This window comes from Xiphias gladius, chromosome 15 (assembly GCF_016859285.1).
Source record: "Xiphias gladius isolate SHS-SW01 ecotype Sanya breed wild chromosome 15, ASM1685928v1, whole genome shotgun sequence".
Taxonomy (NCBI): Eukaryota; Metazoa; Chordata; class Actinopteri; order Istiophoriformes; family Xiphiidae; genus Xiphias; species Xiphias gladius.
This window is the reverse complement of record NC_053414.1, coordinates 21,013,736-21,038,031: the sequence shown is the minus strand read 5'-3', so window position 1 is coordinate 21,038,031 and position 24,296 is coordinate 21,013,736. Positions and strand designations below refer to the sequence as shown.

The 24,296-nt window shown below is 39.4% G+C and overlaps 2 protein-coding genes and 1 non-coding gene across 5 annotated transcripts in view; 2 read left to right on the top strand and 1 right to left on the bottom strand.

Moving 5' to 3' along the window:
* Window positions 1–284: 284 nt before the first annotated feature.
* On the bottom strand, window positions 285–357 carry trnar-ccg. Its single transcript has one exon. It is a non-coding gene; the product is annotated as a tRNA-Arg (tRNA).
* Window positions 358–678: 321 nt separating this feature from the next.
* LOC120800687 (importin subunit alpha-1-like) lies at window positions 679–9,392 on the top strand. 2 transcript variants are annotated; one of them, XM_040146964.1, is made up of 11 exons: window positions 679–721; window positions 1,042–1,157; window positions 1,297–1,437; window positions 2,033–2,121; window positions 2,487–2,755; window positions 3,353–3,447; window positions 4,610–4,873; window positions 5,635–5,868; window positions 7,238–7,420; window positions 8,407–8,556; window positions 9,187–9,392. In XM_040146964.1, exons 2-11 carry the CDS (start codon window positions 1,092–1,094, stop codon window positions 9,274–9,276), a joined length of 1,581 nt encoding a protein of 526 aa, XP_040002898.1. In that variant the 5' UTR covers window positions 679–721; window positions 1,042–1,091; the 3' UTR covers window positions 9,277–9,392. The 2 variants fall into 2 exon arrangements, with proteins under 2 accessions (XP_040002898.1, XP_040002900.1); XM_040146966.1 differs by having other exon boundaries at window positions 682–746.
* A 1,119-nt stretch (window positions 9,393–10,511) lies between these two features.
* The window catches only part of LOC120800152 (E3 ubiquitin-protein ligase SMURF2-like), a 66,639-nt gene continuing 52,854 nt past the window's right edge, over window positions 10,512–24,296 (top strand). For both annotated transcript variants that reach the window (XM_040146019.1, XM_040146018.1), the window contains exon 1: window positions 10,512–10,953. In XM_040146019.1, the coding sequence (XP_040001953.1) occupies window positions 10,902–10,953 (52 nt within the window). In that variant the 5' untranslated portion in view covers window positions 10,512–10,901. The remainder of the gene's footprint in view (window positions 10,954–24,296) is intronic.

The window sequence follows — 24,296 nt, the reverse complement described above, 5'->3', positions numbered from 1 at the left end:
TTGCAGAATGAGGCTTTTATTGCTTAAACTGTAGGCAGAAACCGTTGTATTTCTTGTGCACGTCCATGTTTCTTCTGACTTATTTGACCATTTTTGGCATTGATAGTTGAGGTCCGGATCATAATTACTGAACCCACGCTGCTCGGTTGAATCTCTGGTCTCATCCATTAACGCCTGGCTACAAAGACTATTCGTACGGATCGATTACTGGATTATATGATTAGCAAGTCAATCATATACTAATTAAGTCAGTTCTTTATGAGCCCCTAAAAGGAAACCAAACACGACCCAGATGGGACTCGAACCCACAATCCCCAGCTCCGGAGGCTGATGCCTTATCCATTAGGCCACTGGGTCATTACGGCGCTCTTATTGAAAAACACCCTTAATTACAAGAGGAAAACCAATGAACCCCGGAATATGCGCTTTTTTAACCTCAGAAAATGTTAGCCATGTCACAGTAAGTATTTAAGCAATAGCCGCAATAGTCCACAATGAGAAACGGTGACCGTTTTATCTCGCGATACTAACAGCGGTTGCCTTTGACAACAGTTCTGTTGTTTGATATGCGTTTTTTTCCACAGTTTTTTTCTAACCGTGGGTAACGGGGAGGGGCTTGAGGCCAACTGACCAATTAAAGGGCAGAAGCAAATGAGGGCGGTATATGTGTGACGTCACGTTTATTGTAAGAAAAAAAAAAAAAATACAAGAAATCTGTACGGTAAGCACATGCTCTGTGTCCAAAGGTACACTTTAACCAAATGTATTATTACATGAATTGTTTAAGTTATTGTCTTTGCTTATAATTGGAATGTAAAATCTTTGTTACTACGAATTTCAGCGTTGGTTTACCAAGACAGGCTCCGTGTGAGATGGGCCACATGGTGTTAGATAACCGGCTTGGCTTCACGACAAGCGGACAGTTAAGCGCTGGCTAACGCACCGCTTGCCGGCTAACTTGAGTTAACTAGAGGACGCTAGCGAAAGCAGCCGTTGGTACGACCGTTTATTCTGTATCGTAAAATTTCCGTCTTTCCACAGGGAGTGTGTGTAACGTTAGTGGAACCGTTTGTCTTGCTCAACGGTCAGGAATGTCAGCTGGCAGCGACAGCGGAGCTCGCCTCAACCAGTTCAAAAACAAAGGGAAAGATGCCAATGTAAGCCCTGCCAGTAAAGGCCAGCATAATCTTCAACATAAATTATGTAGATCATCGTCCGCGATGTTTTGTTAAATATAATTATATACATATATATATACTTATATATGTATTTTTTTTACGGGATCGACATTTTCAGGAGCTAAGGCGCAGGAGAGCGGAAGTCAACGTGGAGCTCCGAAAAGCAAAGAAAGATGATCAGATCCTGAAGAGGAGAAATGTCCACAGTCTTCTGGACGAGCCGACCTCTCCTCTGCAAGAGAAAGATCCAAACGCACAGGTAGTCAGCAGCTGATGCGTCCCTGGTCTGCTCTGCTGCCCCTTTCACTCTCTTGATTTGGCTGGGCAGAGTAGACAAGACGCAACTGATGTAAATTCAGCCGGTTTCCGTGTGTTTGCCATGTCTGAAATATTCGATTATTGGCTATGATCGAGCTATGCCAGCATCTGACGTCTAGTCAAATTTAGCCTTAGAGGCGATTATAGGACTGATTAAAAGGGGTCAGTCAGCTCTGTTTGCACACAGTGGCCAAAGGTCAATGAGAAACTTAGAGCAAACTCAAGTGTATGTCTTATGATAACAGTGTGAATGTTATCTCAGTTCATTTTAAAATACTTCCCAGGTTATTTAAAAAGAGTCACTGAGTGTTAATATTAATTTCTTACCATGTTATGAAGGTGTTGAATATCCATCGAGTACCCAGTAGTATGTGTAACTTTTTTTCCACCGTTGATTTGCATTGTGTTGATCCTGTCACCCTCGCCTAAACTTATGCAAAGCATGTTCCAGTAAATGTTGTGGGTTATTTTTAACTGCTGTTTGACCCAAGTTTACTGGCCAGATAAGTAATCCTCTTCTGTTTCTGTTTCCATAGCCTCCTCAGCACTGGTCGGTGGAGGAGATTGTAGGACTTGTAAACAGCCAGCACCTAGATCATCAGCTGCAGGCCACGCAGGCAGCCAGGTAAAATCACTTTGAATAATACTTTGAAGAGTTTTAATGTGTTACCTTAAGAAACATGTTCCATCTTGTATTAGTACTGTGGCATTCTTATTAACACTACAGACAACCAAGGTTATGGTGTCCATCACTTGGTCAGATTCTCTGAGGTTTCAAACATATTCTTTTGGGGACACGTGGTTTGTTTGTGTTGAGTAGGAAATCAATTTGTCAATTCCCAGACCTATTAAACACGGTATCCTCTGTATTTCCCTCCACCTAGTTATTACTTTAATGACATTTACAACTTTACTTTCTATTTCCTTGAAGTTACCTTTCACTGATTAACCCCCCCAACTGTATTTTTTTTTTCTTTCCCTGATGTATAGAAAGCTCCTCTCCAGAGAAAAGCACCCACCTATTGACAGCATAATTGCTGCCAGGCTCATCCCAAGGTTTGTTAGTTTTCTGGCATTGTCTGACTGCCCCCCCATCCAGTTTGAGGCAGCTTGGGCCCTGACCAACATCGCCTCAGGTACATCAGACCAGACTACCGCTGTAGTGGAAGGAGGGGCCATCCCAGCCTTCATCAGCCTGGTGGCATCACCCCACCTGCACATAAGCGAGCAGGCCATTTGGGCCTTGGGTAACATTGCAGGTACTGTAGGTTGTCTCTGTAATTGAGATGTTTATTTTACTTCTGTTGCTCCCTTAATACATTCTTCACTTTTATATTGTTATATTGTTCATCTACTTGCCTAGAAATTTGTGATGTGAGGATCTTTGTGCAATTATGCTCCCTTTGTTTCGTATATAGGTGTTGTTGGTCTCCACAGGCTGTAGTATTGAACGAATGAATGTATAAGCGATTGCCGTAAAACTCTAAAGTCTGTTGTTGTCACATTGAGTTCTTTTGCCCAAAAGATATTCATGCGCGATAATAAGGATATCACGGAGCCTTGGTCTTTCAGAGTATGAACACTCGTTTGGTTGTTTTCTCAGTCAGAAAAAACATTAGAAGGAAGCATAATGAAAAACAGCCCTGGTATATTATGGTAATAGAATGGCGTGCAGATAGTTCTTTAAACTAAGGGTTACCTTTGAAATGCACTACCAAGTGATGCATCTTTCGTGGTTAACACCTTTTTAGTAATTTTCATGACATGAAACATTTAGTTGTGATGTCCTTTTTTTTCTGTTCTGTGATTGCAATGTTGACCGGAGATGACTGAAAATGTTTTTTCCCCAAACTCAGGTGATGGATCCAACTACAGAGACCTAGTGATCAAACATGGTGGACTTCAACCACTCCTGGTGCTGCTGGCGACCCCAGACCTGTCTGCGTTTCCTGTGAGTTTCCTTTTATAAACATGATTGCACTGCTGGGTTTAAGAGGCACTGTTACATGGCACCACGGCCTTGTTGAGACCTTGCATGTTATATCCAGATACAGCTGAGACAGATTAGTTTCACACATGGCACCAAAAGTGTCGTAGACATTTTTGCTTCTCCATGGTCAAATATTTCCTGTAGGTAGATTAGGAAGATGTCAGTGTGTTACATTGCCTCTAGTACACATTTAAAAACATCTACAGACTTGTTTGGTGGAGGCAAATTAACTAGATTCAGCTAGTTATAGATTTGTCATGTAATTCTAACACTACAGTATTGATTTGACTGCCCTTTTAGAATGGTCAAGAGTGCATATATAATATGTAAATATATATGTATCCCCTACCATATTAGAATCAGATCCTTACTCCTGTTCTGTGTGTTTCGGTTGCAGCTGCACCTGTATTTAGAGCTGTGCACTCCTGATCTGATCGAAATTGCAGCGAGGAAGTGAACATGTTTAGCACACTTTGGAAGATAAAAAACATGTATTATCTAAACTACAAATTTGGCATTAATATAGTAAGGATATTGTAGTTACTGTTTAGTGTGATTGATTACCTTTCTATTGTTTGACTGATTGCTTATATAATTGCGAACCAGACCAAAGTAAATTTTACTTCTCCCGAGACACATTTGAGCTCCAACAGGGCATATCAACCTGGCAAGGGGTTTTAAAGTATTCATTCCTGCTGAAAAATTAATTAACAGTTGAGAAGCCTTTTGCACACAGCCGAGAATTTTATGTTGCCAATGCGCCTTGGAAATATTATTCATTGATTTGGACAGTATATGTTTTTTTTACTGTGTTTTTTAACATTTTTTACAGTACATAAATTGCTCAATAGCTCCCTCTGTATAATTTGTCTGATCATTTGTTTAAATTACAGTCATTAGTAAAGATTTTTTGTTAATTCAAAATCATTGACCAGTTTCATTGACTGATAAAAATCCTGAGGCCTTGAATTTATTCTGCTTGTAGATGGCCCTCTTTATAGAGAGGGCTTTGAATAAATTTCAATCTTGTCAGTATAATGTACTGTATGTTACTCTAACAACTATTGTGTTATGACACTTTGAAGATCAAAAATAACACTTGATTCTTAACCCACCATACCAGTCTGGCTATCTGCGCAATATCACCTGGACACTATCCAACCTGTGTCGGAACAAGAACCCAGCCCCTCCTTTGACGGCAGTGCGACAGCTGCTTCCAGCCCTGGTGCGCCTCCTGCACTATGACGACAGGGAGGTCCTAGCGGACACCTGTTGGGCTGTGTCCTATCTGACCGATGGCTCCAATGAGAGGATAGAGGTGGTGGTGCAAGCTGGCCTGGTGCCCCGCCTGGTAGAGCTTCTTGGCTGTGGGGAGCTCTCCATTGTGGTACGTGGTGCAGAGCTTTTTTTAAACTCTAAAGGTACTGCTATTTCTGACATTTGAAAAGGCATTTACTGCACTGTCTAATATCCATTTAGTACAACAATAAAAATTCAAAGGAATTGGCAAAGGAGATCACTTTCATTAATTAGAAGTTATTGGTTCCTTGATTCTTTTTCTGTCATCATGATAAGAGTTTTATGAAAGTCTTAGTGCCCCTTAATATAATAGGTTGTTCAGGTCCAAAAGTGCTCATTATATGGTCACAAGTATCATCTGTCTTCAGGACGTTCCTTTCACAGTCCACTCTAGCCTCCTCTTTTGTATCCATCCTACTGTCCCTTTTACTTCGAACCTGTCTAATTCACCCTTATCAAAAAGTTGAAAAAAATCACTTTCTCTTTAGTTCATGTTTTTGAACATCTCTTCTCATTACTTTGATCTTACATACTCATTTTATCCCTAATATGAATTTAGGCATAAGTGTTTGTTTACTCTTGCACTACTGGAAAATCTTTCTGTCAAGTTTTGGCTGAGTGTAGTGCAGATTACTGTTCCAAAGGCTCATGTCTTGTTTACAGTGAGCTGTGAACCTCTGTAACTGAAAACCAAGTGTATTCTGCCCAATATCAAATTGTAAAATCAACATGTGACATTCAGTAGTTAGATATCAAATCGTATCATTGTCATCACCATCATCGCTTCTATTTATTATTCCTAAATTGTGATTACTTAAAATAATTGATTTGCTTTCCTTTACCCCCCAGACTCCAGCCCTGCGGTCACTTGGCAATATCGTGACCGGGACAGATGAGCAGACCCAGTGTGTTCTGAATGCAGGTGCCCTGGCGATGTTCCCCAGCCTGCTGCATCACCAAAAGCCCAACATCCAGAAAGAAGCAGCCTGGACAGTGTCCAACATCACCGCTGGCAAGGACACCCAGATTCAGGAGGTTATCAATGCAGGACTGATGCCCATCCTGGTGGAGATCCTCGAACAGGTCAGAATGCAAGAAGAGACAGAAAATATAGCTGGCTTGTTGCATGGGTCCAAATGAGATTTATTAATTCATGATAGGTCTAGTTATATTTTAGTGATCAGTGTAGGGAAGATTTCCCCCTGCATTTTACTCATCCTCATACCCTCCTTGAATAGTGAACAGCCATAAAGCAACATCTGGGCTCCAGCTCCAGTTCTGAGACCAGAGTCTATGAGTCTAAGCACAATAGCAGGAGTATTCCTAGTATCTTAAACGTATATAGGTGTTTGCATGTGTACCGATTGCATTAAATGGCTGTGTAGCAGATTTGGGCTGCACATGCATATTTTACTGTGTTACACCAATTCCTAACAGGTCGCGATGTGGACGAGCGAGTGAGCGCACATCAGATTGTTTCAGTGTTTGCCACTGAAGATCTCCATAACCTACTCCGTGTCAGTGAACAGGCTGAGCGACTTGTTGCTTTTTTGAAAAAACGCTCGCCCTGGCTCCATTTCTGCAAAAGTTTTGCACACTTGCCCCACCTCCAACCTGTTTTCGTATAATGTTTTAGGTTCAAATCTGTGAAGTTAAACCTGACCAGTAGCTAGGTGCTAGCTAGATTGTAAAACAACTCTGTTATTCTGAGAGTACCCTAGCTGACAGTAACTGACAGTTAATCAACATCACTTTTATACAGCCTATATAATTAGCCTATATAAAATATAAGTGTCCAAATAACAAAGAAAATAGTCATTCTAGCTGAGGAGGTGATTAAAACTTTACTCATTTTCAGAGAGAGAAATCACAAGCAGTGCAAAAAAAAACAATTCATCCCCTCCTCTCACATCCCCTCATGGCACTACATCGCTTGTAGCACATCTTGACAATTTTTCGCACTCCATCCGCTAGACTTCCCTCGTACGCTGTATGTTAGGAAGAGGTGTCAGGTACAGAAACACAGTGTCAAATAAGTGGTCACAGTAGATAATAAGATCACTTATATTACTTATATTTGACTGATTTTTTTTTTTTTTTTTTTCTCTCTCCTTCCCCTTTGCTCTGCTGCACAGACTTGGCAGCATCTCCCACTATTTACATTCAAGGGATTTACAGGCTAGCTATAAAATTGGCCTTTCTTTAATTAAATATAATATGATATTAACTAACCAGCTCAGTCATTTACTTTTCCGCAACTTCTCTCCGGTCTGCTGCAGATTATGCAGTTTTCATATTTTATGAACAAATAAAATAATTTTCTGAGGTATAAATGTATAATGATTTCATGGTTTGTTTATTCAGTAGAGGATAATTTAGTATATCTTTAATATCTCTAGTATATTTCTATACTTTTCTATGGCCTAAAACACCAGATTTATTTTCTGTTTAGGGAGACTACAAGACCCAGAAGGAGGCAGTGTGGGCTGTCACCAATTATACCAGCGGTGGAACAATGACGCAAGTGGCCTACCTCGTCCACTGCAATGTGCTGGGGCCTCTGCTCAACCTACTGACCGCTAAAGACAGCAAAATCATTTTGGTCATCCTGGATGCAATCAACAATATTTTACAGGTATATTGCCAAGACAAAAAAGAAGTCACAAAAGTCCCATTTTCAGCCATGTTGCTGTGTTTGCATTGAGTTGCTCGCAACAAATTTGCCTACCATAGGGTAATCAAAATGCTGCACTCTGTGCCATGTGTCAAGTAGATTTTACCCCCAACTTGTTTGATAATGAGAGTGACCTCTGAGGCATACTGTAGAGCCTAACCATTCATCTCAGATTATTTTGAAAATCAACATAGATTCCATTTTCCATTTTATATTTATAGGTAATGTATTTCTGTAAACAAAAAAAAAAACAAAGATTTTTCAATGATTGTTGTCAAGCTTATATAATCATTGTGTAGCTATGTAGCTGCAAAGTCAGATTTACATATTAATTAAGTCTGCACTAAATTAATATATATTGATAACATAAAATGACAAAAATGAATGCGTGGTCTAAAATCTTTGCAGGTTGATTTTTCACAATACAAAGTAAGGAAGTAAGAAAACACACAAAAAAGCCCTAAACTACATTAAACGACAGAAAAGGCATATTTTAGAAAAAGTTGTTGGGAAAACTTTATTCACCTCAGCACAACTTGTCTTTTCAGTCTTTTTTTAAATATACAACTGTAGTAAAAAGCGCAAAAGTTTTGCCAAGTGAAGGAAAATGCACTAAATTTCAGACTATCTCTCAGAGATCTCTATCTACCTATCTCTCTCAGATTACTGCCTAGAACTGCAAGGAAGAATAGATTTAAGAGATACTGGCCTTGAAATGTACCCTTACACACTCTTCTGCTAGCAGATTTTTTTTTTTTAGGTCTGTGGGTTGCTGAAATTAGGATACATGTAAATCTTCTGAATTCAATCTCACATTACACATTAAATGACGCAAATTGATTCTTGACAGTCACGGATTAAAATGGATGGTCACCAGCTCATCTTTTGTGTGAGGAAATCATTATTCTTACAGATTGTTTTTTGTGTTTTTTTTCATTTCCCCACAGATGGCTTACAAAAGTGGTGAGATTGAGAAGCTATGCCTAATGATAGAGGAGTTGGGTGGTTTGGACAAGATTGAAGCACTGCAGTGCCACGACAACAAAGCTGTCTACAAGTCCTCTCTCAACATTATAGAAAGATTTTTCTCTGAAGAGGTAAGAGTTGCTGATAACAGGTGTCCCTTCAGACTAGCTGCACAGCTAAATTTTGATAGATTAGTCCAGTAGTGGAAAGTGGACCAGTCATGAATTCTGAAAAATGGTTGATCACCAGTGCTGATCAAACTGATCTCCATTTATCCGTAGAGAGTTTAATATGAAAGCAGCTTGAATTCTAAATTCTTTCATGAACACAGTGGCTTCACTTGAGGTGTTTAGAATTGATTTTCCACTATATCTGTGACTCTCTGCTACTGTAACTGGCAAAATACGTATTATGTGTTGAATTCTGCAAGGACTTTGTCAAGGACTATTGCCCAATGTGTTTGGATAGTTTGTTACAAATGTGAAGGCCACCTTCAATGTATTGACACAATGCTCATTGTAATTTTTAATGAATTTGATCTATTTCCTGGACAAATCACTAACCAACAGATTTCAAAATATCACTTTCTTTTGCTTACATGATATGCCTTTTAATATGACAATTCACAACAGACACGTTCTTAGCTGACAAAAATTGTCCACAGAATCTGTCATAATCCATGTCCATGAAACCATCCCCAAGACATGCTAAGACTTGGTTAATCCTCTAATGCCCCTCTCCTCCTGTCCCTTGTCTTTCAGAATGAAGATGATGAGTCTGTGGTTCCTGAGGCTACAGCAGACTGCTTTGCCTTCCAGATCCCCAAAGACCAAAGGACTTTCCAGTTTTAACACGTCCAGTTTTCTCTGTCACATATACAAAAAATGAAAATTCTTACCTTTTGTTTATATTTTGTATTTTTTTTTAGACATTTCATCCGTGCACATAACAGTACAAAGACAAAACATCCCTGTTTTAAAAATATTTGTAAATAAATTTTTATTCATGCATAAGGTGTTTGTTTTTGGTTTTTTTTCTTGTTGTGCGTTTCAGAGATAAGCGGGCTATGAACAGGAAAACATGCTTGATCTATTTTGTGAAAAGATGTGAAATAGTTGAGGTGTGAAGAAATAGTTCTCAGTGGGAAATAGGGAATAGTAGGTGATTCAGTGTCCATGTCGCCACTAGGTGGCACTGTGCTTATTCTTTGCCTGTAAGCCTACATCTTTCAATGTTCCTGTTGTGTTTGTAGCACATGTAACTATTTTATGACTCAAATCTATGCTTTAATGCATCCACAGAATATAGTGGAGAACCAGACCTAGAGACTTGATGTCAGATTTCACTTTCCTCAGACCTTTATCTACATTATCTACTTTCAGGAAAGATCACATTATACTTATTGGGGCTTATTGGTTGAATGTGGCAGTTGCTAAGTTTAAGATTTTTTTTGGCCCTTGTGCATTTACCCTGCTCATAACCGATTCAGTTCTCACTGATTAGTATTAATTCAGTGTGGATACTTAATACTGATGTAAGTTCCTTAGAAATTGAAAAAACTCAACCAGCTGTATTCCAACAGTATTCATGTGAATTGTCCGGCTTGTTCATGTCCAAATAAGATGCACAGAGATATACAAATTAAGGCCGGAAAAAGAAGATTTCACCTTCAAAATAAAATCATTCGCGCTACAGTAATCACGTGAAAATGACTTAAATTATGTGCTCATTATTGTATTTTACTGGTATGTAACTTTACAATATCTGAGAGCTGCGCTACTCTGTCTGCCAAATTTTAAGCTACAGTTCTAAATTCTGAAAGGTTAGGACCTATGGATTTTCAGGGCAATTTTCCTTTTTCCAAGATTTACAACAGTACAGCGGATGTCCTGTTAGTTTCTATAAGAGCGCTATTGTGCACTGAGGCGGCCCGCGAAACAGGGCATACTTCATAAGTTTAGCTGCGCCAATGCATTGTTTAAATCTGCTTTTATTTTGAATGATGGTAGCGGATGTGCTTTCATATGTAATCTCCCTGAGCCTGACTGTCTGTCTGCAGGAGCACAGCCTTCACCATCATCACAACCAACTTCAGTCTGAGCTGCCCGGGCAGAATAGACGCCTGTCCGGATGGAGGGCAAACCGTTCACCTGATATATATATATACATATATATGTATATATGTATATATATATATATATAAGTACCCGTGGCTCGCGGCATGAACGACATTTGGGAACGCAGTTATTTGCATTTATTACGGGAAAGGCGATCAAGATAAGAACATTATTAAAGAGATGTGATGATGATACCATTATGTTGCATCAGTCAGCGTGATTTGCTATGCTGATATTACAAGCTAACCCCAAGCTAGCAGAGGGATTGTTTTGGGAGATACTTTTTTGAAAAACTCATACGCTGACACATGAATTAAAGACCTTTTGTGAATCTTCATCAAGCTGGAACACAAAGGGGAATGTCTAACCAAGGAGTTAGGAGAAATGGCCCAGTAAAGCTGCGGTTGACAGGTAAGCGAATTTAAACCCCCTCATGCGCCGTTCAGAAACGTTAGCAAGTTAGCCTGCTAGCCAACCCGGTTAACTAACATATGCTGGCGCTGACACTGACGAGTGTAATATAAACATTTAAATTAATATTATACCTTATTCTTATTATTTTTACCTAAATGGTTTAATTTGAACTGAAAGTAACTCACGCTAACGAACTAAGCAGCAGTGAAAGGCAGTCAATGAGCCTTGCTCGTTAGCAAAAATTAGCTGTAACCTACATGGCTGTTTATGTTGTGGGTTAATAACCTAGCTGGCTAACATTACTTGTGACTGGTTATCACTTTGGCATCGTTGTAATAGGTTTCCCCCAAAGTTATCTTAAATTTAAATACTTAAGCTAGGTATCGGTAAGTCTGTGATAATGTTAATGGATTCATATATTATATCAGCGTAGTTTCTATGGTTATTTTCAACACTTGTTTATACATATCGTCATTAAAACACTAATGTATCTTATCATCTATCATTAGGACTCGGCCTCTTCTGTGCAGTAATGTTTCAAGGAAATTTCAGGAGGTAGCAGAGACACACCGTGTTTGTTCTCACACTTGAGCTTTAGCTGTGGAATCACGTTACAATTGTTTTTTTTCCCTTTTTTTTCTTTTTTTTTTTTAAAAAAAAGAAGAAGATATTATCTCACACGTTCGGGTGCTGTTTGCAATGGCATTGATGTATTTAGACAATGTCTTTCATTGTAGTTTATAAAGAACAACAGTGGAAAAGCACAGAAGAAAGATGCTACTATACTATGTGTTCCTCAATGTAATATTCCAAGTTATTTACATTATATGCATTTTGTAATTTGGCAAACGTTTTCTGGTATGCCCTGAAGAGCTGTGGTCTACTAGCAGGGGGACGGCATTTGTAGCATTTTAGGTTTAACCTGCATTGATGTATGTATGCAGGAACCTGATTTACAACCTTTTCCCCACTAGCATCCTCTGGTGGCAACCAAAATCAAAAATCAATCAAATGATAAATCTGATGATGTCAAGCAGATGTGACTGTACTATTATTTTTGTTTTTAAGACTCAAAACAGAGAAGTATAACTTTGATTCCCACAGCATAGATTAGTGACAGGTGTTCTATCATGGTATGGTTTTCATAGGGTAGGTTACATCATGTGAAGGAAGTGTCTTCTCATTCGGCGCAGTGTGCTATGAGTGAAGAACAGGTTCATTTATCCACAAGGGTAGATTAATACGGTAAAGAGAAATGAACTCTCAAAGTTCAAAGACCTACCCAGCCCTCCTTCCTGCTCGCCTACCCAGGGTTTCTTTTTTCAACCCTCCGTATGGGGAATGGTTTTAAATGGGCTGCATTGGTCTTCAGATGGAATCCTAGGAATGTGAAAGTTCAGAGAGGAAATGTGAGTCTTTCCCAATCATAGACACATCCTCTGCCTGTCCTTCACTAGAGAGAAAGGATAAGGATGACAGTGTGTGTGTGAGGGGAGAGAGATTGGGGTTCATATAGCAGAGTGACCAGAATTGCTGCTCACACAGTGATGACCAGTGATGCTATGTCAACATTTACACAAGTGCGCTCATTGCTACTAAACGTGTGTTTAGTTGTGGCAACACTTGATTTATGTGTCTGAGACCGTGTGCATTTAGACCTAACATTGCATACCAGCCGTAGTCCAGTTTCACTCTGTCTGTTCTGTGGTCTCAGAGTTTGCATGTTTTTTTTTTTTTTCTCTGTAAGACAGAAGCGGAATTGGTAAAACCAAAAACTTGGATCTAAAGGAGTTGAGGGATTTGATACTAATGTTATGTTTCATAATTGTTTTTGTTGTTGTTGTTATGTTGTGTTTTTGCTTGTGGTTTGGCTTTGATGTTGATAGATCAGTGTCATTGATTAGCAATAGGCTTATGGCCAATTAGCCCAAACTACCATACTGGGTTTCATAAGATTTGTTGGTAAGAGTTGTTACAGTCAGAAAGCCTCCATCATATAAAATGAAACAATTCCTGGAACAATGGCATTAAAAATTTTTCTTTTATTTCAGATTAAATTAAACAATATGACCTGTAGTGCTGGTTACCAGCATTTACGTTGTAATTCCTTGTGTATGTGTGTGTGTGTGTGTGTCTGTGTCTGTGTGTGTCAGTCATCATGGCAAAATGTGGTCCTTAAAAGACTTACTGTAGCGGGAACTAACACAGAAACGGTTTTGAGTACTTTGGCAGGTGTTTACATGCCTGCCTACCTGTCTGTCTGTCTGTCTGTCTGTCTGTCTGTCTCTGTCTGTCTCTGTCTGTCTGTCTGTCTGTCTGGACAGAACATGTCACTGCGATAGCATCGCAACTGTGCAAGATGCAGTCACAAGACTTCGCAGGTGTGTAGTTGAGATCAAAATTAAGCCTGCGTTCGAAGATGGGTGTGGTGCAACCCATGAGTACTAAGTACTCATGTAATATTATAGTAATGACGACTGAGTACTCATGGGTTGGAATATCAACATGTTAATGGACTTTGCAGCTATTGTGATCCCATCACAAGATGTTCTTTAGTTCAAGTAATGTTTGAATGTGTCTGTTATTTGCAGTCTAGCCTCATTGCTGCTTCCAAGCCATCCTCCGTGCTGGCCACCATACAATCTGCTGGCCAGTAAAATTACATTACAACGATGGCGCTGTATCAACCAGGGTTTTTACTTCAAAACCCCATTTTAACTAAAATGTATAATTATGGATTTCAAATTTCATTTTTTCTGGCTTGCTAGTAGATACTGTATGCTCAACCTCCAACTTTCCCTGTTGTCTTCAGACAGGTCTTTGCAGAAGCACTACTGAGGCTAATCACTGTGCTGCACAGACTCTCGCTTTATTTCTTTCCATTTTGCTGTTTCAGCCACAAGCCTACACTTTATTTAAATTTTTCCTCAGATGCAAGTTTTATCTGTAAAAAAATTACAATATTGGTTCTGCTGATCCAAAGAGAAGTTCAGCGCCAGTCAGTTTTCGTTCTGGATGTGTTCCTCAAAATAATATAAAATTTGACAGGAAAGGAAAGGAAAAAAAAAAATCTTGAAATTCTCTTCCACCAAAGTGAAGCTTTTCCTAGATTGGTGTCACAGTGGTGTCACTGTTATAGTTTGCCACCTTCACTGAGATCCCCTCTTGTCAAGGCAGTGGATTAGAGTTTGCGTGGGGTGGGCTTACACATACTGCAGGATTTTGATTGTATTCACCCCCTGTTTAATCATCCCAAGCTGCATTCAAATGCCACCTTCTAGTTTCACACAAACGCTTTTTTGGGGATCCTCCTTAAGTCAGGAACATTTATCTGTGACAGCTGCTCTTTGATGCTTAAATTAATAAAAAAAACATTGGGTTTTGATTTTGCTGGTAGGCGGCGTGTCGTCATGTCCTCACAGAGCTTGCTGCCAAACTTGTAAAAGAGAGCGATCTTGGATTACGAGAGCTGTTATTCCTAACACTGCAGGGAGCCGACAGTTGGTGTAGATCACCCTCTGTCTCCTTCGCATTAAGAGCTGGTGTATGATTATCTGAAATTGAACAAGAACAGGGTGTTTTCCCTCCCTTTCCTTCACTGGATGGAATCTGGAGTTCCTCAAAGGTGAATGACATGAGATGTACGAGGGGATGAATCCATCTCTCGCCCCCATTCCAATATGGCCTCTTGGCTGCAATATGCTGTTGCTGCCTTTGCTGCGAGGAAGGGAGTCTGTCTATGTGATCCATTTCCTCTATTAACCTCATGTTGGCACGCAGCAAGCAGGGAACGACTGGAAGAATCATCCCAGAAATCTTCCTGTTGTGTATGAGCGTGTGACACTCAGTAAACCAAGGAAACCAAGAAACCCACATGAACATTTTTCATCTACTGTCATGCTTTTTGTGTGTGTTTATGTGTGCTTGCGTGCGTGTCTGTGTCTGTGTCCCTCATTGTAACATTTTAGGAAGCTAGTGCTGGACCTTGTGTGTGTTTTGAAGGGGGGGGGGGCAGGAAGCTGGTGATTAAGATAAAGATTCAGCCTCCGTCCCTGGCTCAGCATTAGCAGCAGGGCAGAGTGCATTTTAGGGAAGTTATCAGGGACCACTGTCTCAGCATTCACTGTCAGCTCTCAGAAAGTACAGCTGTGTGTCTCAGCTTGTTTGTATGTGCAAGCGCAATGTTTTTGTTCTGAAAACAGAAGACAAACACACTTTCACGTGCACATGCACACAGATGCACTCATATACACAGTTGAGCTTCCACAGGATGTACCGTCAGCACGCGATGCGGAGCTAAATTAGGCCTGTCGGCTTCCTAAGATATGAAGGACGACTGTTATAAGAGTGCACTATGGTGATAGTGGGAAACCAACAGGAACTGTCAACTTTTAAGTTTTGATGCCAACACAGGCTTGCAAGATAATTATGCATTATGGATAAGCTTTCTCACTACCATCTCTGACTCACTTCTTCATCCTCACCTTGAATGGATTAAGTTGATACTATTACTATTGCTTGCAAGTTTTGCAGGCCTCTTTGTATGATTTGAATGAAAGCTGATTGAATAGTGATAGTCACTCATTGTGAGCTGCTGGTAGTTTGGGGACTTGGACTATGCGTGTGCTGGTGGTGTAATTTATTTTGTTACATCTAAGCTGTTTCATTTCCAAGTGTTTTTTTCCCCTTAAAGAACACAAAGTTTTGACAGTTGAAATGTGGACCAGAGTTAATGATTATGATTCATAAGCACACAATACATGTGAGTCATACAGTGACATGTTTATTGTGTTGCTCTCTGTTTTATATATCCCTGGGACCAGGTTAATCTAGGAGCAAGCAATACTCTGACAGAAGGTGCAGTTTGACCCAGTTATGAGGCAATTAATAACCAATGCTCAAAAATTCTGATTGCTGCAGAAATTGCCTCTAAGATACAAGGCTGTTCTTAAGATTTTCACCAATTATATCTGCATTTGTTCTACCTCACACACATTGAGATCTGTTGGGTAAAAATATTTTCATTTCTGCATTTCCACAAAACAAAACAACTGACGTCAGGAAAGATCAGAGAAGGTGATCTGCAAATGTAATGCAGGTTCAAACTCATAGCATAAGGAAGGACCCATGCAGAAGGTTGTTCATAAACCTTAGCTACCCAGACACTCAGATAAATAAGCCTTTAGCTGTTAGGGTTTGGCTGATGGACGAAAGTCATAACACTGAGTGATGTCTGATCAAGTTTTTTTGGGCCCCATCCAAGTCCTTTAATATTGGGTATCTGCCAATACAGACTACGATCCCATACTTAATTTACGTTATAACACATCTGTAGACTGGGTAATCTCACACATCTTATTTTTTATGAGCTACTTGATCTAAATACTGAAAGTCATGGTTCAAAATTATAAAATCTATGAGCTTAAATTATTGATGTGATATGAATGAAAGTTCAGTTGGGAGAATACCATCCCTGACAGAGACATGACGCAATCCACTAGAAATAAGACATCTCACTCTGTTGGATTTGTTGGTATTAAAGAAACACTCAGTTCTTTTTCTGGTTTTAAAGTGGTGTTACAAAGTGGCGGTTCTTCTTCTTCTTTGACAAGTACTGACAGCAGAGAGCAAAGCGCACACAAACCGACAACAGCCAAGTTTAATTTAGGCCTGTCATCAAGTTACTGACAGAATTAATATTACTTAGTGACAGTTGATATGTCGTATGCAGCGTTTTTTATTTTAACCACCAAAAGCAACTCTCAGCACCAGCTAAAATGAGAAGCTGCAGCTGAATGTTTTCTATGCTGCTTTGCTAATGATCATTAGTGTGGGAGCTTAGTGAACCTGTGCATCATTCCAACCACAGTGTCTGAACTCGGTCAGTCACCACTGCACCCAATTCATATTTCACTTTCAGATGCTGCACTGTAGAAGCTGGCTATCTTAAAGGAGAGGAGCTGCAACACAATTAGGCTAAGGTGGACAAAACAGCACATTACAGTAATGGAAAGATCTGATTTTGATCTTTGTTATTTTAGCCGATACCGATCCATTGAAATATGCCTAGATCGGCCCCGATACTGATTCTTAGGATCAGCTTTGGACATCTCTAATATTTATTTCTAATTTCTTATTTATTTACTTATTTGTAGGAATTTCCCCAGGGATCAAGTTGAGCCATAGAACTGATGAATGTGTCTTTTAAGGAGAAAGCATATAAAAAAAATTATAGTGCCTTTTTAATAGGAGTTGCTCAAAAGACGAACTTCTTCCCCCCATTGTCACTGTTCATTGATGTTTTACTGTAGACATTGTTATATGTCAGTTCGGTAGACAATGCCCAACCCTATTCTGTATGCACCTCACATCTCTACTCCACCACACTGAAAAAGTAATGTGTTGTATATGGAGGTCAGCGGGTGACTTGTCTTTGCAGTCTACTGCCTTTTTGAAGGCAGAGATTCAGTGCTTGTGTTGTTTTAGCTAGCATTCACAAAAATATGTGTTGAAGCCTACATGCTCATTTCCATACTGCTTACCTCTGGCTTTCCTCGTCCTGGAATCAGACACTTCAACTTAGACTTGACTCCTAGTATTTTTATGAGCCTGTCTGTCACTGTGATTTCTGAACATGCATTGTAGCACAATGTGTTCCTCTTCATCTTAGAGATTTGAAGGGATGCCAGTGAGTGAGTGTGAGAGAATAGGTGTGTTTTTAGCTTTGAGATTGTGTATACTATGCATTCTTGCTTGGTGGCCATTGTGTGTGTGTGTGTGTGTGTGTGTGTGTGTGTGTGTGTGTGTGTGTGTGTGTGTGTGTGTGTGTGTGTGTGTGTGTGTGTGTGTGTGTGTGTGTGTGTGTTTATGTGCTTCAGCTCACACATTTTACACTTGTTCTTCTATGACAAGAGAGCCGCCCATATAGGGCAGTCCCCGGCTGCTGCTGTCAACCCTTCTGTTGTCATCACTTTTACATCGGCTCATCTCATGTCCATATTTTTCTTATATATTTTATCCCTCCTCTGGTAACAAATTTTCTCCTCTGTTAAAATCCTTTTTCATTTTTTGTCCCCTCTAACATGCCCTCCACTCACTCACTACTGCCAAATTCACATTTTTGTCACGGTGCCATGTGCGCTGTGAAGCACTGAAGGATAATTTCCTAAGTGCGCCAACTTTCTGACTATCTAAAAATGTGAGGTGCAAGTTGTCAGTCAAAATATTTTTCTTTTTTTTGTGTGTTGGTCTTCCTTATAGATTAAAGGTTTCTAGACTGATACTGGATTTTTGAGGCTGATATCAATATTACCAATTTTAAAAATTTGTGCCCTGACACATTTTTAAAAATACTGCAGCATCTTCCAAACAGTAATTTGTAGCCCTATATCGTTTAAGACAACTTTACAAGTTTTACAAAAGCCTATGAAATAGTTTTTCTTGTGTTGCCTTTTTCTTTTTACATAGATAAATTTGTGTTTAACACACTATTAGCTTGTTATTCTTCCTGTAGCTTGATTGTCTAGGTTAAAGCGCAGAAACGTCTACAGAAAAAATACGAGAAAATTTCACTTTATGAAACAGCCAGCGATAATGGAGAAAAGCATGTTTGTGCTGTGTAATGCCCATTTCTTACAATGAGAAGCTTTATGTGGTTTCATATTTGCCCATGGATCTTATATTTTTCTTCAGACCTTTCATAAAAAAAACAGCCCTGTAACTTGAAAGTTAACCATTTTAGCTTGCCATCATCGCTCCCATATGACGGTATTAAAAGCACCGAAGCAACTGTCATGGATGCATGGGAATAGGCTTTCACCTCAGAATTGTAGGAGTGAATGTATCAGTTTCTTGTTCAGCTTAGCCTCTCCTTGCAGAGCTATTCAGTGTCACCAGCGTTGATGTTTTAAGAAATATCAATGGCTGGATGCAGTCAATAGTTGTAGATATTATATACAAGATGTAAAAAAATGCAAATAAATAATCAAAATCAAGTGGATGTTTGGGATCTTATTAAATGTGATTGCAGTTAATTTCAAATGAGAGAAATGGACACCAATGCATCATTCCATATTTTTTTGGCTGGACTGGGGGGGCCAGCCCTATAAACGCAAATGTCCGTGAAGCACTGACTGACTGACTGACTGACTGATAAAGTTACACCATTGGTTAACTGAAAGCCACGCAACTGAGTGTTGACGTTACAGAGAGTTGTCAGTATTGTCCCGCGAGCACGAGGTCAGCTATTCCCTCCGCAGGCACACCCCTCTCTGGGTCTCATTCAGTTGACCAAATAGCAACTGACAATTATGATTACAATTTGTAATTAATCTGATTACAAAATAAATATGATCTTGAAGTAAGAGACAAAATGCATGACTCTCCACACCAGTTACAACATTGGGTAGTAAACCTGACTGTAGTGGGATTTCTAGCACACTAAAGACTCCTTTGCCACGACAATATACAATGTTTCTGATTTGAATAGCTACATTTAAATGCCAAAAAACTGAAGGCTGTCAGTCTACGCTTGAATCCATTCCCCTTGGGCATCTGAGGCAGATGTCAGTGCTAGACTCTTTAATAAAGTGTGAAACTGTCTTAGTGTATTGGATGCATAAAAGCGCTTGTGTAAAATGCATACTCTGTGGCAATAGTATGGGCTTGTTAACGACCGGTGTTTCATTTGTAGTGAATGAGTTAGTTGAGTCATCTGGCTGTGAATGCTCTGCTGAATTATCATCTATCATAAATTTTCAGTACTACAGATTAGTCTGTGTGCACAGTCCTTGTCAGGAAAGAGGTGATGCTCCTGTATATGTGAGTGACTGTGTGTATATGCTTGATCTTGCCTCTAGAGTCTGAAGTCACTGTGTTGTGGTTAGGTTTTGTAGTGCAGCACAAAGCTCTACACCCAAATTTCCTCCAGCTCTGTTTAGTCTGCACCACTAGCATATACTTCAATTGACCACACACACACTTCACAGGTTCTATACACTCATTCACTGTTCATGTAGCCCTCCGCATCATATGGAAACATTTTATTCTCCCTATGACGCAGCTGTTCCAGCTGTGTTTATGATTTCTGTTATCAGTAAATCTAGAAGGAAATACAGGAGACAACAGTTTTCAGATGCAGCAGACCAGACAAAATATCGTGGCACATTTTGCTTAATTTGTAGTCAAAACATGAAGAATTCTCACTGCACATTCGGTAATCCCAAACAGCAATATATCTTAACTTCAAATATCTTCACTTAATATCACCTCATGACTCAACTCAAAGCTGAACTTATGGTCACTTGTGCTATTTTACCCCCCTAAGGTGAGCAAAACCACTTTTTTTTTTTTTTTGCTTATGCTTATTGTCCATGATTTCCAAAAAAGTCACCCTCTGTTTCTGATTTACAAAATGGAAGGATAGTGAAAACTCTTACAATGTCCACTTTAATTGTGATTTATCAGAGTTATGTTTTTAGTAGTGCGTCGCCATAGAAAAATACATAGGCCTCTGCATGTGTGCGTGAGCCGTTTGGAAACAAAGAATTTCTGTAGAAACTACTTATAAGTGAACTCTCATTTACCTGACTTTGACTGTATAATATGTAATGAATTTATGCAGAGTAGTTAAGATCACCTTGTGGTTCATCAGTACTGTTACTGACTGACCGATCGTTCTTCCTTTAACAATCATCTACAGACACTGAGCCAGAGCCATTGGGGAGGATTCATCTAACATGTGGCTCACCTCGCTGGCAGTAGCTTGGGTACATCTGTCTGGTTTCTGTGATGATGGCATACAAAAGGCTGTCTTTGCTTTTCATCTCTGGGTAACACAATGTAGAGTTAACGCCAGAGGCCCAGTAAGGTACATGCGGAAGTGTAAGCTAACCTAAATCCACTGCCCTTTACATCTAAGGTCTGATGAGGCTTTGTGTCGTTAAAGAGAAGGAATTGTTTTTTGTTTTTGTTTTTAAATATCGGAACGAAGTGTAAAATCCACTGGCATTTTTCCTTCTCAAAAATATCTGTTACAGAGTAATTGGGGCAATCCCTGAAAGTATATGTGATACACAACAAACAAATATTTTATTATTGCAGACACTGAATCCAAGGATTTATCAAAAGCCACCATATTACCTCTTTCCTTACCTTGTTCATCTTCAAATCAAATGAAGCTGCTTGGTATATAGCGCTCCACATTGTTTATGTGTATCTTAGTTTCTCCCCTGTGCTCAAATTTCATGCTGCGGGGGAAGTCCTGTGTTTTTGGTGTGTGGAATTACACCCTATCATTTTCACTGATACATTTGTTTTGAGTTGACTTTTGGATTTTCTTGTTTGGGTTAGCACATTTACCACAGTAAAGCAGACATAGAGGAGCACTGCTCTAGAGAGATGTCAGCTGTGTGCAGCTGGTCAGTCCTCTAGTAACTCAAGATGAATGCTACTTGACATCTGATCGGGCCTTAATGATTTGTTTCAAAACATTACTGTTAAAAACAACAGATTCAAGCTGGCTTAGAATTTTCAGGCCCAGTCTTTTGTATATCAACACAGCACTGTATTTTAGGAAGAATTTGGTATATGAGGAGACTGTGACTCAATAATGAAATCTCACAGGGCACTGCCAGTCTAATAACTCAAGCTTTACTGTTCTCTACTCATGACATGCATTTTACCACGTAACACAAAATGAGCTTACATGCTTTCTACTGAATCAAAACCTTTTGTGCATAAGATATTTGGCTGAAAGATTATCTCTGGATAAAACTTCTTGCGTCTTTACAACAACACACAGGTCGATTTGAATACATAGCATGCACAAGTATGATTGTTGATAAATATATGATCCTGTATTGGTTGCAACGTATACTGATCTATATGATCTTGCATTTTTCGAAATATCTTTGTGAAACTTTGGTTGTCTAAGTTAATTCTTAGTTTCATCTGCTTTTCAAATTACTTTGGAACTTGGTGGCATCTGTGTACTTCGGAGCAGGAAAATGGAAAGACTGAACACCTCAGTATTGCATAACAACCTCGGACTGGAGAGGAGGTGGGCTTCAATATGCAGAATACATTAAACTTTCCAAGTGCTTCAAGAGGATTTTCCTGCTGAATATGGAGGAGAAACCTCACGTTTTTCTTTTCATATGGCTAGAGCATTATATTTCTGATAACTTCTGACAATTATGAAGAGAGGCAAAAACCTGAGTCTTAAAGACTTAATTTGGAACATTTGAAAAGGCAAGTAACTGGTCTACAAATGTGATTTTTCTGTAGTGTTCCTCTTGTATTTTTCTGTATCCTGCCTATCTCTCTCCCTTTTACTGCCCGAACTCTCTACCTCCCCACCGCAGCCTCTCATCATGTGTCTCTGTATCCTGCGTTTTTCTCTTTAGTCTTTTACTTTCTTTTCTTTTCTTGAACAGGATGTCCCTCATCTCTCTGTCATTTCTCTCTCTTCCTTCCGCTCCCTCACTCGCCCCCGGATCTCGTCCAGACAGCTGACAGACGACTCTGTCATTGTGGCTCCAGTTTGGTGTATTTTTTTTCTTTATCTGTTTTCAACTTGTGATGTGCACACACACGTGCATATGCACACACACACTTCCTGTACCGGTTCCTCATAACAGTACAGTGCTTAATGTTTGTCAGAGTTTGCTTGGGGACCCTAAGGAGTGATTCCAGGGATCCTTAGCAAAAATAATAAATACATTTGAATTTTAATCACTTAAAAGTGATTAAATCTTAAAATGACTGTGGTAGTTGTACGTTCCACTATCATCACTACTATCTATCCACATACAGTGCTTAGTGTTACACAAGTTAGTACCAAATCAACAAAGAACATTATACCAAATCAATAAGAATGTTTATGTAAATTAAAATCAGAAATCTTTGGCAAATCCTAAAGAACTAGAGCATGACATTGATGTGCCCAAGAAATGCAAGTAATGCTATTAAAGGAGTGTTGTTTGCAGCCCCATGGTTGGCCCCAGTATCCATATTTTTTGTAAAGTACTGTGTCGCTTTTAAATCTCAGTAAAACAATGTAAAATCAGGCATATTAATAAAAATTGAAACAAAAAAACCCACATTTTAATTGAAATAGAATTGAAATAAAACTTTTTTCTAAACTAAATCTAAACAGGTTTTTTTCTTTGATTCCCATAAAATGAAAGATGTGGGCAGTATTCAACTTCTAAGAACGTCCATGGATAGATCACTGTTGCTAGGCTAGAACCATAAATATTAACTTTTTTGTTTTGTTTTCATAAAACAAAAAACAAAAACCCAGTAGAAGCAGGATGGCAGGTTAGACTTTATGGATCACATTTTCCTCCCTCTCACTGTTCTCCTGCTACTGTTTCTGCAGTCAGACTACCCACCTGTGTGTGTCTGTGTGTCTGTGTGTGTGTGTGTCTGTCTTTGTCTGGTAGACCACTCAGTATGTCTACTGTATGAACACATACACAGACTCACATACACTGCCATTCAAATCACATCCCACTCTCTGTCAGTCTGTGTTTTTAGTTTAACTGTGGGGGAGAGACAGTTGGAGGACATGAGGGATGCAGTTGTTTTTATTGTGGAGATGAGGATCAAGTAGCTTGGACGGTGCCGGTGTGCCACACCATCCCACTCCACTCTTAACATAATCACAATAACAGCAGGACTTACCACCTGTTTAGGAAGGTTCAGGAGTAAAGAAAGATGAGTCCTCCATGGCTTACTATAATGCTTTAGCCAAAAGGATATAGGTCTGTGCAACAAGAAAAATAGAGTTTGAAGTTGGACACTGGAAAGAAACCTGGCTGTTTTGACATAATATGGAGGTCAATAATTAGGTGCTAAAGTACAGTACTCATATGCATTTCGAGTCTATGTAGGCTAAATACGGTCAGGTTCTTGCTGTCTTGTTATTGATGTGTTTTTTTTGGTTCCTTTGCCACACATCACCAGCCTCACATAACAAAAAGCCCTGGACTCGACCATCAAAGTCAGCAAGGCTCAGTTGAATATTTATGTGGAAATAGAAAAAGTATTGTAGCCTAAATTAAACGTTCCCCATGCCATTCAAACTCAGAGTGACAGGTTAGTGCTTAACATACTTCCTATCTCCCTCTCTGTTGCGCTTTCTTGCTGTCTGTCTCTTTTACCTCCATCTTCAAAGACAATGTCTGTCTGTCACCATTCCGTCTCATACATCGAGCCACTATCTGTTGATCTTGCTCCTCATGCCCTGTTCTTCTGTCAGTAGGATAGTGAATAGAATAGCAACATGAATAGAGAGATACAAGGTACATGTGTAATTTACTGTACAAACATATTTT